At 48.9% G+C, this 17,130-nt stretch overlaps 1 protein-coding gene across 1 annotated transcript in view; it reads right to left on the reverse strand.

Moving 5' to 3' along the window:
- Positions 1–4,769: 4,769 nt before the first annotated feature.
- Positions 4,770–17,130, reverse strand: part of LOC149334265 (cytochrome P450 4c3-like) — a 69,043-nt gene continuing 56,682 nt past the window's right edge. The window contains exons 9-11 of the mRNA XM_089555102.1: positions 14,149–14,215; positions 10,341–10,520; positions 4,770–5,166 (exon numbers count right to left, since the gene is read on the reverse strand). Of these exons, the coding sequence (XP_089411228.1) occupies positions 5,009–5,166; positions 10,341–10,520; positions 14,149–14,215 (405 nt within the window). The 3' untranslated portion in view covers positions 4,770–5,008. The remainder of the gene's footprint in view (positions 5,167–10,340; positions 10,521–14,148; positions 14,216–17,130) is intronic.

Here is a 17,130-nt window from a genome sequence, read left to right on the forward strand (position 1 = left end):
ATCTCAGCATGGCGTTCAATACTGCGTTCTAACCCAACAGCAGCTTCACACTCTTGATACGCCATCTTCGCCGAGGTAGCCATAACCCTGGCTTGGTCACTGGCACCGCAGTGAGGCCTCAAATCTGAGTTGCCACGATTCACAGTTCCTAAAGGGCTCCCCTTTGTTTCCCTTTTGAAACCTCTGCCTTTGGGGAAATTATTCCTTTCACACCCGTGCCGGTTAGTCGCCTTTACAGGCCCCTTTATAGCGTCCTCGCGCTTAACTAAATCGGCCACGGTTCCTACTTTCACTGCACAGCCTCTATTCGGAGCTCTCTCTTTTCTAAACCGTCCGTGCCAGTTAGACTCTATTTCTCGGCCCTTATTCGCAGGTTTGCGACTATCTGACTGGGCGACGGGCTGTTTAGCTCGCTTGGGAAGTCTCTCTTGGCTCGGCTTTGTCCGACGCCATCCGTGCCCTCTCCACTCGTTTTCTGAACGAGCTCTAGCGGGGTTACACCTAGCTAACTCTGAGACTGTCTCTGTAGCCTCTCTAGTTTGGCCGCGCTCTGTCGTGTACCATCCATGCCGGTTTTGCGCCATTTCGCAATCCTGTATTATGGCGTCATGTCTCTCCAACTCGGCGATGGACTGGAACATTGAAGGCCCTGTCTGGACGGAGATAGCGTCACTCATTGCTACTTCGTCCCCATTAAGCCCGTTGAGCTTTGCGAGCCGCCTTTTCTCAGCCTCGAGTTTAAGCTCTTTTAGCTCCGCTGCTAGTTTCTCCATAGCCTCTTCCCGAGCTTTTTTTCTCTCCTGTAGCTGTGCGTCGAGTTCCTCTCTTTCCGCTTCCTCAGCTCTTTTACGCTCCTGTAGCTGTGCTTCCTCAGCTCTTTTACGCTGCTGTTCTTTTACCCACTTTTGCATATTATCCCAAGCAATTTGAAAATCATCCTCTTCCTCCGTTTCCAAATTTTGGATTGCTTGGACAATATCCGAATCTTCCGCTCTTTCCTCCACATCCACTCCTAACTCGTCGCACAATTACAACAGTTCTGTCCTCGACAACCTCGTCAGGTCCACGGTCGCTGCTTTTAAATATTGGTTTTGCTCGCTCACGGTGATTCTGTGCAACTACCCCTGTGCTACAGACATACAAACACCCGATCAACCAGCAGTTCAAATTATTAACCCAGAATTTGAAGCCTGGAGGATCCAAAGCAAAAACCAAACACTCACCCGCCGATGCAGCACCATGTCTACCGGTTCATCACACCGCTGCCAACCAGTTGTTGGCGCTGCCACCAGTTGTTGGCGAAGATGGGGCGGTTCGGCGTCGTTGCTAGCTCGCTGCTGCTGCTGCTGCTCGCTTGACGAAACCGCGGTCAAGCTTCGAACCCGTTCTCACCACCACCAGGACAGGAGTGCCGCCAAGTCGAAGAGTTAAGTGATGGGAGGAAGATTACAAGAGGGTTTATTTACATCTTTTTACATCATGGTTAGAAGTGAGGTTCCAAATGAGGCTCTATGGGAGGCTAAGTGAGGCTCTATGGGAGGCTTGAAGAGAGGCTGTCCTGCCGCACTCGTCGTCGACTTTTATACTGTTCTCCTTCCCTAAATTCCCTAGGTTGAGGACGCCCACGCCGGGGTGGGAGGGGCCCAGATCACAAACAACACAAACTTGTGCGCACAAACACACCACTGCACTTAGGGCCACGCCCCCGTCACATGTGGAGTCTGAGGGAAAGAAGGTTGTCGTCGAGGTAGCGTTGCCTGCGGTAGGTGATGGCGTCCGGCCAGTCGAAGGTTTCTGCGGGTCATCGACATCTGCTGATAATCAAAGACACCCGCCGCTCGAGGCCGGACGCGAGGTCACGAAAAGGCCGAAAGTGGTTCCTTGTCCCTTGTCGAACGATGCCCGCCAGCTCGTCGCGGTGCTTGGCACGCCTAAGAGCCACAGCAAACGAAGCCCTTTGTTCCCCCGGCACGCTCACAGAAATTGGGGAAGATAACGTCGGTCTCCCCGCGACGGCGGCGGCGGCGACACTTGAAGAGACTTCGGAAAGGCGGTCTGTTTTTGCTAAAACTTCAACCCCTTCTTTATGGTTCTGTACTCCGACCAGGAAGGGCTCGGTAAATGGAATCAGCTGTCACCTGGGTCCCCTGTGTGGTCCATGACGGCAGGCTTGGGGCAACGGTCGCCGAGTAGAAAGCAGGTACTCTTAGCCACCCAGGAGACATATGTGTGCTGGCTGCTTCGCCGCTGCATAGCCTTCGCCGTACCTTGCTTAACGACGACCCACGTCTGATAGTAATTCTTTCCAGGCCCGTGTACTACGATCTTTACAAGCCAAAGCAGCAGATGGAAGAGCTTGATCACCGTACCTAACAGCATCATCATAACTTGCTCCCTCCATAGTGAGAAAACTGCCTACAGTGCGAGGTGGTAGTTATATTATTGATTGGTCGCTCGGCAAGAGCAACCTGGGACGCACAAACCAAACCGCTGGAGGCATCTGCCATCGCAGGGCAGTGGCGCATCTCTTAATCGCTGTACCACTGAACCAGGAGAGGTATGATCAATCACGTGGATCTGTGAATGTAAACTCGAGGCTGACCTTCTGCTATATACGGGAATCAACCCGTCTACGTTATCGCATCGTACCCTTAAGGCGGGGCTTCAGTGTCCTCTCCAATTTTTTTTTAATTAGGCGATTGTAATGAACGATTAATTTTCTTACACGATATTTTCGTTAATATCAGCAAGTCAGACAAGCAAGTTATCCATATAGAACACGTCGCTTACATACTCTATGTTTAGATAACGATGAGATTAGACGTAAAGGAGATTAGTTTTCGCATATATGTGCATTTGCATTTTGTGAGGATAAAAATTGGTTACTGCTTTAATAGTTTCAGCCCGAATGCTTAGAATAAGATTTTTTCGCAATTAGCGGGCCAAATTTCTTGTAAATACAATTACCGTCTATAAAATTATCGGCATTATTACTGCACATTGCGGTGATGTTAGTTTTGACGAAAGGTGCATTTCTTTTATTCAGTAAAGCAGTAAGTTGGGCTAGTTGGTAACGATCCATCTAAAAACGGCGCACAGAAAAACACGCAAAACACAGGGAGAACGCTCTTTTCCTGTCCGTTCTTCCTGTGTTTTGCGTGTTTTTCTGTGCGCCGTTTTTAGATGCTTTTATTCATTACGAGGGCTTCCATCGAGGGAGGTTCAAAATTTAAGTTGGAAAACTGGGGACGAGAATCCACAAATAGCAGCTCCTAATTAAAATACATTACACCGCCTATTAAAGTGTCTCAAGAAACGAATCACCGGCAGGTTGTTTTCCTGTTCTTTTTCTTCGGGACGCCTTTCTTACGCTGTTTATGTTCACACAGTGCCTCACAGAAGTGTTACAACGTGTGCACCTTTCGTGTAGTGCCGCCTTTTCTCAGCCGCAAAGGTAAACTTTACGGTTTTTCTTTATTGTTTCCGACTACAAGAAAAGGCACCCAATAAATAAAGAGCACTGTGCCCTATCATTCCATCAAGAGTCGTTGCAAGAATGAAATGCAAGGCTGGGGCCATTTTTTTTCCATAATCTAGAAGATAGCGGCGGGTCAGCTACAACAGCACAAGAAAAATAACCGCTTCCTGGTTCTGTCGTAATTGCGCCCCAGATCTCTCGCGTATGTAGCGACCCGCGCGCCTAGCGCCGGCCAAGTGCCGAAGATGAGGAAGTTTGGCCAGCAGGCGCTGGGTGAACGCCCGGCGACCTTGGCATCGGACGGACTCTGCCGCTGTAGCTCTCATCGGCAAGCCCTCTAATAAATGCGGCCGCGGTCGTTTCATAGGCAACCTCGAAACCGAGTACGAATGAGAAAATAAAAAAAAAATATGGGAAAATAAAATGCACCTTTAGAAAATACGGCCTTATGAAGGTAGTGGCGTCTATTACGGCGTTACGACGCTGAGAGCCGCACGTATTTTGTGGTAGGGCGTTTGGTTGCTCGACGCGTCCCCGCATTCACCAGTTTTCTTGATGATGATGATAATTTTTGCTCAATACTTTGCGAACTGGATGATAGGTGCGCAATATGTAGATTAGATATGAAGAGAAAAAGTGGGCAGAGAGAGAGGAGATGGTGTCGATGGCAGCTTCATGGCTTTAAGAAGCCTGCTTCTTCAGTCAGTTTTCGCTACTGGACAGCCCGCCCGGCTTCACTCTGAGCTTTTTGGTTTTCATGTACTGCATTGAGATGTTTGTTTTCTTTGCGCTGGTCAGCGAGTTCACTCTTTCTCGTTGTTTTCCCTCCCCCTCGATATCTCTCTAACGTATGCCACGTTCTAGCTGCTGCATATAAGAAAAAGAGCGCTGCTCGAACGATGAAATTTTCGATGCATAACATGTAAGTTTTAAATGTATATCATGTAAGTCTTAAATGCGCAGATATCATAGTACTTCACTGTTTGTTTACAAAGGGAAGATGCGTTTATTCGAGTTCTTAGCGTAGCGCGAGATAAACGCAAGTGATTCCTAGAACTGCCGACCCTTCTTGCATGTGGGCGTCGTTTGTTGGCAAGAGTGTACCCACGCATGTTTTGCAAAAAGGAAACAGCAGCTGTCAGCGCACCGGTTCGTGCCTTGCACTGCTTGAGCGCAAGTTACACTTGCGCCACAGTCATTTTACTAGCAAATACACGCCATCTAAACACGAAAATTTTAAAGCCTCCTCGTGCCTCTGGCACATGGGTATTAAGAGTATAAGTAAGGGGCTCGAGAGTAGGTAATACAGCTACAAGACAGGTACTGTCAAAAACGCAACGACAAATCTGGTAAAACGTATTTTGTCATGTTTCGCGTACACAGAATGAGGACCGGAGAAGGCGCCGTTAGTGTCAGCTTGGTGATTGACATCTGTGTTTCTGTGTTCTCCTTACATTTTCTCAAAGAAAGTCATTAACTGAGTCAGCAGCAACTGCACACGCCTTCAGAAGGCGCTCTTCGACCTTGGCGTCATCGTGGCGTGAACTTGATCCTGAGACCCGTTCCAGGCCGCAGCACCATTTCCAACGAGAGCGCCACCTGGTCCCGCTGGTCAAGCGACTGGACGCGAAAGCGACGGAGGATGTTGGCCACCACGATCTTCTCCTCGGCCAGCGCGAACCTCTGACCTGAAACAGACCGAAGGAAGAAATGCAACTTAACAATGACACTGATCTCTAATCTTCGCGTTAAACTACTAAGAATGTTCGCTATATTCGAATAAGTGCGATAGCACCGAATTTCGCTTCGTAGAAGATGAAGAGCGGGCAGTGCCACGGGATGGAGCGCTCGTGCTAGGCAAGCAGACCACGGACGATTTTTCTCGGGGTCGTACCCGTCGGATTAGTGCTTCCGCACTAATACATGGTCTGGAATAAAAGATGTGTTATACTATCGAATATGTTAGACTATCGGCCCACACAATTTTGCCGGGCATGTCTTTTTTTTAGACTGAAAATTCGCAATTACCGCCATTCTCTTGGTATCTCCACTTATGCGCTCGATTGTATGTTTCGTGCCTTGAGATTTCAGGAGTCTCGCCGAGCACTGCGTTTGAGGCCAGAGTTAACAGCGTCTCCGTTTTTCTTCCACCCGCTGCGTGTTTGCGGGCTCTGACCGTGGCTGTACGTGCTGCGTCCCGAAACGGCGCTCCCTCTATGCCGCTTGCATGGCTGTCCGGCGCTGATCAGCCATTCAATTTGGAGCACGTGGTCGCTTCCCGCGTGCTGCGATGCGGTCACGTCACGCGCAAACGCTGCTACGTATACTCAGAGTCCTCCTCTTTCTAACTTTGACCGCGCTGAAATAGCTACAGCAGGCCTCGTAGCGGAGTGTTGCGATGCAGGCGAGAAGCAAAGGGTGCCCAAGTTCTATGTGATGTCGGCGAACGTTAAAACACCCGAGTGGTCTAAATCTCCTGTCGAAATCGAGTGGTCGACACCTCTTTCTGTGTTCTTTCTTTCATTCGCTCCTTGATTCCATCTCTCATAATCTAACTGAGGTGTCCACCCAGAAGTCAAACAGCTACTGCGGCATTTGTTTTCCCCAGAAAACCAATTTTCCTGAAATGGCATTTTTTTTTTCACCTCGCATTTCCCTGCCCAAAAAGCGGCCATGTTCCTTCGCGTGTTAAATCGCGCTAAATATCCCCAGATTGCTGAAATTATTCCGCTACCCTCCACTACTGCCCCTCTTTTCCTCTTCCTTCGATAACTCCCTCTCTCATCTCTCCTGTCACAGTGCAGTTGTGGTGTCCATGAAGAGTGAGGCAGTTTCTGTGTCTTCCCTTCGCTCGTAACCAATTTCGCTATGCCTGCTCTTTTCCCGTCATACTATTTCTCTAGCGTGTCCTGTCGCTGCATGCTGTGAAACGAATAAATTACCGCGATAGAAGTCAGTGCTGCGTGAAGCAAATGTGCATCGAGGTAGATTAAACGGACCACCCTACGCCAACGACACCACACCATCATCAGCCTGACTACGCCTACTGCAGGGCAAAGGCCTCTCCCGTGTCTCTCCAATTAAACCTGTCCTTCGCCTGTTGCGGCCACCGTATTCCCGGAAATTTCCTAATCTCATCCGCCCACCTAACTTTCTGCCGCCTCCTGCTACGCTTGCCTTTTCTTGGAATCCCCTCCGTTACCCTCAAGGACCAGCAGTTATCTTGCCTTCGCAATACATGCCCTGCAAAAATCCACTTCTTCCTCTTGATTTCAACTAGGATTTCGCCCCCCAGATATGTGTCAAACCGCATTTATCATCGTCACAAAGTTGACATTGAAACGTGTAACACTGTAACTGCATTTCAATCTTTCTTCCCTCTTACATCACGCGAATGGAACCGCCGTCCCGCAGATATCGTCGACATAAATGATAACCAGCATTTTCGTACTGCACTAACTAACATTGTATAACAGGAGTATGAAAGTACTTTGTTTTGTATCATGCATTGCATCTGTTTATGTAATTTCTTGCTTTGTAACCACTCCCCTCTTTAATGCCTTTGGCCTTGAGGGTTGTATAAATCAAAACGAAAAAATGAAAAAACCCGCGTTTGTTCCCTCACCCACTCCGCCCTCTTCCGATCTCTTAGCGTTACACCTATCATTTTTCTTTCCATAGCTCGCTGCGTTGTCCTTAACTTAAGCTGAACCCGCTTTGTTAGCATCCACGTTTCTGCCCCATAGGTGAGTACCGGTAAGATACAGCTATTGTATACTTTTCTCTTGAGGGATATTGGTAAACAGCCATTCATGATCTGAGAGAACCTGCCATATGAGCTGCACCCAATTCTTATTCTTCTAGTTATTTCCCTCTCATGATCCGGATTAGCTGTCACTACCTGCTCTAAATAGACATATTCTCCTACTACTTCCAGCATCGCACCATCAATTATGAATTGCTGTTCTCTTGCTATAGTACGACACCACGGAACCTGGTAACGTGCCAGTGGCAGCTGTAGCTACACTGAAGTGCGTGTCAGCGCCGGCGTCCTTCTTCGGTACCTCATAGGTTGTCTTTCACATATTACCTCCCTTAAATAGGCACCAGGGACAAATAAAATTTGGTCTGTATCGACAAAGTATCGCTTTTTAATCAAAAAGACGCTGCACTCACCATAAATGGAGCATTTTATGCAAGAAAACACCAGAAAACTAAATGCACTAGTCGCTATCGCGGGCCGGTTTCGAAAGTAAAATCCATCCGTCGACACCGATATTTGAGCGCGAGTCCAGGAAGTCAATGCTACAGCGCCAATCAATTTAAAATGGAGGCAACCCGTCTTTCTTCGTCTTTTTCCTCTTTTGCTGCCAGAGAACCGTGAATGTAGTCAGAAAGAACCAGGGAATAAATTTTTACTGAGCACAACAACCGGATTACGTTGTGCTCACTGTCCGTGTAAGCAACAAAAGCCAGACAAAACTGCCTTGAGGTGTTCTGCAATAACAGCGCATCAAAAATAAGTTTTCATGTAGGTCGTCGAATTAGCTCCGCTCCAAACATGAACTGCGTGCCTGATCCCGTTGTCGTTCGGAGTGGTGCCCTATTTTTTTAATAATACCGTGTGGATGTTGACTTCCCTGGCGCAGCAGAGCCGATGGTGCTGAAAATAATTTAAAGAAGTAGTTTAGGAGGTTGTAGCGGCGGTTGGAGCTCTCAGTCCGGAACCCCACTGGCGTAGGCTGCTGTCCGGGCTCTTTCGATGAGTTGCTTTTGACTCGTTTCGTCTGAGCTGACCAGAGCTGCCTCCCACCCCTCCTGCGTTGGCTGGTTATTAACAGTGGTCGCCTGATTTCGTTGGCAGGCCCATACCATAAGGTACAGGTCCGCCTTCTCCCCGCAGAATTTGCATTGTGAGTCGAATGACTCCGGGTCTATGGCATGTAGTCTTTGTGGGTTGTTGTAAGTGTTGGTCTGTAGCTTTCGGAGGTGTTGTTCCTCCCCTTTGTCTAGTGTCTTAGCCGGCGGAGAGCAGACCCGACGGGATAATCTTAAGCGCTGAAGTATGTCGGTGTAAGTTAGTAGTGGGTTAGGAGGTTCCACGGCATCCGTACTGGGTGCCCAGGAGAGAAATGCTCGGGTGGAGGCATGTGCGCTCTCGTTGCCTGGGATGCCGCGATGACCTGGTACCCATATTAAGGGTTTTTGTGTGGGTTGGTAGCCACGGGTGTAGCTATCTTGCAGGATTTTAGCTGCTAGCGGTGCGACTCTGCCCCTGAGGTTATTGCGATACGCTGTCTGTGAATCTGTAAGAATGTATACTGAGCTACTGTGTTGCAGCTAGAGCAATCACCACTTCTTCCGCAGCCAGTATGTCCTGGCTAGCCAATACTAGTTCGTCCATTGTTTTAGTTTGGTGTACTACCGCGACGGCCGTCATTCGCTGCTCGGGACCCGCAGCATCGGCATAGAACACGCCCTCGCGCCCGCCGTAGTGCCTTTTCATGGCTTCGGCTCGTGCTTGTCGTCTTGACCGGTAAAAATCGGGGTGCATATTCCTGGTTGGTGGAGCTGCCTTGAATTGTCTTCTCCATGAGGCTGGAATGTCAGTTTTGGTGTGTAGCTGTCGGGAGCAATTGGTGTTTAAATCACCGAGGAATTGTTGGGCAGTCTGAGTAGTCGAGAGCCGTACCATCTGCGCCGTGAGGTGTGCTTCTATCAGCTCATCTATCGTGTGTGCACAGCGAGTCGTAAGAGCCGGTCCGTCGATGTCGCAAGAGGGAGGCCCAGGTCCCTCTTGTAGGCTGCTTTGATTATGACGCCGAACCAGAGTGGAAATCAAGCGAGGGAACGAGCAGCAACCGAAGCCGAGAACAACTGTGGCTAATAACTTGTGGCTGAAAGACGTGAGATCAGGTTTTCAAAGTGGCGGTTTCGAAGTACACGGCATGAGTTTTGGATCGCATTCCAGAAACACAAGCTGATGATAAATAAATAAATAAATAAATTGTTTTTTAAAGGAAAGGAAATGGCGCACTATCTGTCTCACATATACCGGCGGGCACCTGAACCGCACCGTAAGGGAAGGGAGGAGGATAGGAGTGAATGAAGGAAGAGACAAAGAGGTGGCGTAGTGGAGGTCTCCGGAATAATTTCAACCACCTGGGGATCTTTAATGTGCACTGAAATTTCGTGGGCACACTTAAGTTCCACCTTAAGAGCATGACGTGATAGCGTAATGGTTGATTCCCAGATATGCAGAATGTCATTGTCTACTTCACATTCACAGACCCCTGGGAGTACTCATACCCCTCCGGGCGCTGTGGCGCAGTGGTTAAGGGGTGTGCCACTGCCCTGCGGTGGCAAGTTCTCCCAGCGGTGGGCGTTCTGCTGCCGATGTTGCTCTTCCCGGCCGACCAATCCGTAATTTAACTGCCATCTGCCAGAGGACAGTTTGCGCACTTCCAGTGGGCAGGTTGTGATGACACCGCAGGATAGCTTGGCCTAGGTGGCCCACCCGCTTCCGAGGCTGCTTTCTGAGGACCACCTACCACAGCCATGCCCGTGATTTTTCAGTCACAGCGCCCACGACGGCACCCACGGTTTTCTAGAGAACGGGGCTCTTAACACTATCGCGTGAAAATTGGGTAAGGTGATGCCATTGGATAAAAAGACTAATAAGCTCTGGGCTCAGAGCACCAGAAGACAACATGGAAGAAATGGACGGTGAGCCGTGAGAATCATGTGATACCCTTATTGGGGCTTCATGTATCCAAGCTGGTGTGCTAGTCAATATGGAATAGCATTAACTGACACAGTGACATGAGAGTGAGAGAGCTGAGGGTTGGAGTGCGCCACCTACCGATGCAGTTCCTCGGTCCCGCCGAGAAAGGGATGTAGGCGTATGGGTGGCGTCCCTTGGCGTTCTCTGGGAAGAAGCGCTCCGGGTGGAACTCCTCGGGCTTCGGGAACACCACCGGGTCTCGGTGTAGGAAGTAAGGGGATATCTGGATGATGGAGCCCTTGGGAAGCGTATCTCCACCTGGAAACACGAAAACAGCCATTTTGGGGGTAATATATCAAAACATAGTATCACGAGGCCAGTCTATATTAAAAAAATGGCTGTGGTTTAGCTCTGGTTAAACCTGGATGATTGCGAAAGCGTCATCTGCGCGTAGCCATATATTGCTGCGTGAGCTACATTGCCCACAGTCTCGCCGTTTCGCTTGCTCTTGCACGACCATACTGCGCATGCGTGAGGAGCAAGTGACGTCACTACGCAGAGCTGGCGTGCCTCGCCGCGCGCGCTCGCATTCCTTTCTTTAAAACGATGGGAGTGTAAAACGTTGACAATGCCAACGCCGATGAACACACTGAACGCCGATGGCGTATGGCTTCAACGCCCCGTTTCTGGAACAACCTTGCCTGCAGCTCATATCTCTCTCTCTCCTCACCCCATGTACCTATAAGCACGGTTCAGGCGTCCACTGACCGAGGGAGCCGTTATGCGCACTTCCTTGCCTTAAAATGATCGGGCTTTATAACTTGGTCAACGCCAACGCCAATGAACACAATGAACGCCGACGGCCTATGGCTTCAGCGGGGCGTTTCTGGCACAACGTTGTCAATGCCAACGAATGCAGCGCACACCTGTCACTACCGCCACTTATCTTAAAGCATGTTTGAGGTGTCCACTATTCCAAGAGGGCAGTTATGCGCCGTGCCCCTGGTTCAGGTGTCCACCGAGATGTGGTTACCTCGCCCTCACCTCACGCTACGTATAGCCTGGCATAGCAGAGCTAAGCCACTCCCAATTTTGCATACACCATTGAATTGGGGTCACCGCCAAAGGCGACGAGCTGTTGAACATGTTGTAATCAAGTAAAGACAGCAGCCACTGATCCACTGCAACGACTTCGTTTTAAGTACAGGAAGCGGCAATAGCAAATATTATTCGGACTAAAAATTTGTATCCTGTGCTCCCTATAGGGAAGCTGTCTTTTGAATATGGAGCCCTGCGAGCGTAAAAATTGCAATATATCGCGGTACAACGTCCAGAGGTGTTAGATACGCTGTGAAAGACACCGCAGTGGAGGATGGTGGAATAAGTTAGACCAACTAGGGTTCTCCAACGTGAGCTGACACTGCAGAGCACAACGATGTTGTTTCTGTATTTCCCACTCATGAAACAACTCTTGCGCGGTTGCTTCTTCCAGACGTACTTTAGTGATTGAGCCAGCTTCTTTGTCCCGTCCGTGGCGTAAATGCTTTAGGACTTCTATAAAGCCTTCTTTCACTCCTACCTTCCTCCCTTCCCTTACGGCGCGGTTCAGGTGTCCGCCGCGATATTAGAGACAGATACTGCGCCATTTCCTTTCCTCAAAAACTAATTTACCAATTTTTGATTAACCGCGCAGATGGCAATGCGCAATCGCTACTGCGCATCAGAGAGGGAGAGAGGGGGGGAGGCTGTCGGCGAGGCGATAGAAAGCGCGCGGCGGAGGCCCCGGTGTGCAAGCTGTGCGCCGTGTGACGTCACCCGCTCCTCGCGCATGCGCAGCTTGGCTTTTCCAGAGCTCCACGAAATGGCTCGGCGACTAGCGTAATGTTGCTTTCGCAACAAAAAAATGCATGTGCCTATTTCTGTTCCATTTTGGTGAGTTCATTTACAGCACGGACGGCTTTGTAGAAGTCCTAAAGCATTTACGCCTCGGACGAGACAAAGAAGCTGGCTCAATCATTAAAGTACGTCTGGTAGAACCAACAGCGGAAGAGCTGTTTCATGAGAGCGCAATGCAGAAACAACATCGTAGTCTGTGCAGTGTCAGCTCACGTTGAAGAGCCTCAGGTGGTCTAACTTATTCCACCACCTTCCACTCCAACGTCCTTCATAGCGCACCTAACACTTCTGGACGTTGTACCACGACAAATTGCATTTTTACGCTCGCAGGACTCCATAATCAAAGACAACTTCCCTAAATGGAGCGCAGGACGCAAATTTTCAGTCCGAATAATATTTGCTACTGCCGCTTCCTATATTTATAAGGAAGTCGTTGCAGTGGATCAGCGGCTGCGGTCTTTGCTTGATTAAAACATGGCCAACAGTTCGTCGCTTCTGGCGGTGACCCCAATTCAATGGAAGCAAAACGTTACAACTTGTGGGTTCAGAGATTCCTGTTCACTACAAAACTAATGCGACTTTTGGCGGGAATAAGTGTTGTGCCCTCGCTAGAGCGTTTCTCACAAGAGGCCGGTTTAAAGTTTAGAAATATATTCATATAAAGATACTTTCTTCCTCGTTTTTACCAGATTAAGAATGGCGCATTTTATCCTCATCAGCAGCAGCCTGCCTACGCCCACTGCAAGACGAAGGCCTCTCCCGTATATCTCCATTTAACCCGGGTCTGTAGTTGCTGCGGCCGCCTTATCTCCACAAACTTACAAACTCAACCGCTCACCTAGTGTTCACCTAGCTCACTTAGCTTTCTGTGTTCTCTGCACGCTTGCTTTCTTTGCATTCCTGTCCGTTACTGCTAACGATAATTGGTTATCTTGCTTTCGAGCTACATGCCCTGGCCATGCCCATATCTTGCTAGGCAGGGGAAGTAAAGCCGCGTTCAGACTAGAGCTGCATCTACCCTAAGTGTCGCATTTATCGCATTTCGTGTAGCTGCTAAAGCTTCCGTTTAAGTAGTTCTAAACCGCCCATGTTGACACTGAGCCTCTTCGGTGAGATACGTTTTTAACGACCGAGCAATCACCGCTCTGGGACAATTGTGTTTCGCATTTTTCAACACTGCGCTGGTTAGCAAACGGCTGTTCACGGTCGGTGAGGCTCTTCGAGCTCAAAATAAGTTGTTTTTCCGATAAATTTTCAAGCGCAGGTCATGGAGTACCTGCCTGTATTGCACTTCTTCAATGAGCAGCTGATCATTGCACAGCGAAGCCGCTTCCGCACTGCGCATCACCAAGCTACGGGACACAACTAAACAACACTGGCACAACACACACGCGACGACAGAGAACTACGGCGCAGCTTGCAGCGTCGGATCGCGTTGAATGGCGCCGCCGAGTCGTCGGCGCGCCAGTTTTGGAGGCGAGGAATCTGGGGAGGCCGGAATCCCCGTGACCGGAGAGTGAAAACCGAAATTGCTGTGCGCTCTGGCCACGAACTTACAGTCGCATCTGTGCTTGTCGTAAAAGTCGTGGGGCCAAGACCATTTACGCCCACGCTGGCAGCAAACGTTGCGCACTTTCCGCTCAATAGAACTATAGTCGGAACGAACTCTATGCGTTTTTTGCGTTGCCGCTTACGATCCGTATGGACGATCCGTGCGTAGCGCATGTGGTTTGAACGTGGCGTATTGAGAAGGCAAGATAAGCGGCAACGCGTGCATATCGCAGCAAACACTGTTCTATAAGGCACTTGCCTGCATTCTTTGCTGGAGGTGTGCGCCTTCTCGGCAGATTATTGATTTTTCTCAACTTCTTTTACGCACACTGATTGCGCAGATAAAATATTTTCCTGCCAATACTTAAGCGCTATAGTAAATTCTCCTATTCAGATACCCAACCACTATCTCTGGCCATGGTTCCAGGAAGCGAAAATACTGTTTTCGCAGGGTCTACTAACAAAGCAAAAAACAGGAACAATGAGGTATGTTTCTCACCCACGGTGAAAGGTTCCATGCAGGTTCTGCTGATGAGAGGCACGGACGGGTATATACGCTGGCTTTCCTGAAAGCAGAACGACAAAAGGCTTAAAGGCGAACACCATTTGCTTTTGGTCTAACTGGCGTGCTGCCGTCTTCAACCAATTAACGTAAACGGTGCAGGGAACAGCACGATTGAAAGAGGTAAACAAGAAAGACGTGTACCTTTTACCTCGAATCAACAATATTCTAAAGCGCCTTTACAATGCCAAGTACAGTCGCTAGTAAAAAAGGTTAGCCCCAGTGACGTGCCACAGAAGCGGCCGGTAGCAACGCTGGGCGCCGCGGTTATAACACGCCGATAACAGCAGTGTCAGGGGCCAGGTGTGTTCGCAAAGCACGGCGCCACACTAGCCCTACGGTGCGATTTTCACGGCTGGGGTGCCGTCATTCTGCTATTCATTTTTACTCTCGACGGTACTCATCCGATATTGATCTGAAGAGCGGGTACTAGCAAACAGAAGTCAATGACAGGGACCGTGAGGAGACCGTCTTCATCACGCTGACGGCTTCTACTAGTTCTAGGCGGTCCTATTTCGACTTCGTTCTGCCTGGGCATCGATTGAGCGTGTGGCGTACACAGGACTGGCAGATCTCAAGTGCGGCATTTGTCGCGTATATTCAAATGGCGTCGTAATCTTCGCTTCAAGCTTTTAAGATCACCCAATTCAAGGTTTCGCGGACATCAGCTTCAACTGTGGGGCAACTGTGGAATATTATAAACTAGTGTTATCTAACTGTTGAAGGTAATAGTCCATTCTTCTCATACATGAAAAACAAAACTTCTCTTTTTAAGTTCGTCCATCGCTCCTACCTAGCAGTTAAGACAGCCATAGAAAACCAATAGCGAACGTTTCTGACGACAACAAAACAGCAAAAAAACAAGCCTGCCGAGGGAAGATGTGCAGATACATATATTGTTATAATGGTACCTTACGATAGATGAAAAATTGCGTTCATAAACAACTTCCCGTTGAAATTATGCATGTCTAGAATTTCTGGGTATGTAAAGGTGTTTTTAGCTTTTCTTCGCAAGCGGAAAGGTGCACGGTTCAATCGCCAGTGCCAACGAGAGCCCAGCTGTGATACAATGTCTCCTGGTGTTAAGAGTCTCTTAGGCGAATCACTTCAAAAAAGTCTCGGACTCCATATTATCTAAAAAAAAACATGGTCCTTACTTCACAAGGCTTATTTCACTCTGTATGGAATCGCTTCTCCTTCGAAGCGGGTGAAGTTGACCAAAAGCCATTTTCCAAGAATTTCACCCCACATGAGCAGAGCATCAGGCGGGGAAAAATGCCGATTGGCGAATAGTTCACACCACCAGACCAGAGGAAAAGCTTGTACCCATTGTTTCAGCGACTGGTACCCGCTGTGGCCGACCCCGCAGCTCCCGCATGTGAAGCCGGTGCTGGAACCGCTAGGCCACCGGTTCGGGAAATCTGTTCGCTGTGACGGGCATGTAGTGGAGTATGACAACCACCGTGTCTTTAAAAGTCAAACGTTGCTCGTTCTCGTCCTTGTCAGCAGGAATTTTCTCTATATTGACCAAAAATGAAAATCCCATTTTCTTTTTTCAGATTGCAGATGCTTCAGTCTCATAAAACTCACGTTTCAGTAGACCAGGCGTGTAAGAACGGCCGGGCGAACAAGGTTAGTGATTTTTTCTTCTTTTTCTACGCTTTATACAAATAGAATGCTAAAGCTAAACAGCTTATGCCACCGAATCGTCTATAAATCACTTTTTTCACCGTTTACTTTCGACCGCACCTTGCACACACACATTACTGTGTTAGATCCTCCTCAGACAAAATGAATTAATGCCTTCATTTTTCTATGCCTGTGAAGAGCACTGTCGTGTCGTTCAGGTGGCGAAAGTAACTAGACAGCCAAGGAAACGGTACGAACTGCGCGAAAGAAGTTCAGCAGAATTGAAGGCGAGGGAAATAACTTTCTTTGAGAAGTCGAAGCGGAGCTGCGCGTCGTGGAAGTAGAGAATTTTGGCAGCTTTAGCTCCTCGAAACACAGAAGAAAAGGCAAAGGGGCGGACATGCCAAGAACAACTACGGCCATTTTCATCATTTCCATCGTTCGGTTTGGAAGGAGCACTACTTACGATACACCACTATTTATTATCGCCTGGCCATGTTAGTTTTGCGCCCCGAGAACAGAATAACTCGGCGACGCGGTGGTAGCAAGTACACTCGGCGCACAAGGCCAGGTGGCCGCTCCTAGGCTGTGCTCAATTTAAAGCTGACGAAGAAACTTCGAGCGAAGGTACGGGAAGCACCTACTGCAGTCATAGACAGAGTAAAACAAGTCACGCATGGCTACACAATAGATTTAAATCTGTTCACGTTCTTCCTCAGAAAAAAATGACAAAGCCACGGGCAGGACGCTTTGATCAGGAAAAAACAAACATTAGAAAGCTTTGCGGCAACATTGGCCAAAATAAATTGTACAGTTTGGTTCATTCACGGGGCTTTACGTCCCAAAGCGATCAGGACGACGAGGAAAGTTGTAGAGGAGTGCCCCGGATAATTTCGAACTCCTGGAGTTTTCACCGTGCACTGACATCACACAGTATTTGGACACCAGGCCGCTCTCGGAGGATTTGATCATCGGCGCTTAGCCAGATAGTTCGAAAACTAGAGGCAACGCGAGATCTCTCACGCTTTTTAAGCGATACGGGTCTTCAACGCGTTTGTAATGTTAGCAAGTGTGCCTTGTCTTTTTGCATATGCTTCCTCCCATCATCATCAACCCCCTGGTGACCCTGTTTTTTCTCCTCTTCCCGTTCCCCAGTGCACAGTAGCAGGCCAGATATGCATTTTTCCGGCCTACCACTCTGCCTTTCTCCTCAATAAACCTTGTCTCTCTAGCCTCCATCGAAAGCGGCCGCAACGGCCAAATCGAACGCGCGTCTTTCGGGATCATCAG

The sequence above is a fragment of the Amblyomma mixtum genome, chromosome 8 (assembly GCF_055824585.1).
Source record: "Amblyomma mixtum isolate Tamu chromosome 8, ASM5582458v1, whole genome shotgun sequence".
NCBI lineage: Eukaryota > Metazoa > Arthropoda > Arachnida > Ixodida > Ixodidae > Amblyomma > Amblyomma mixtum.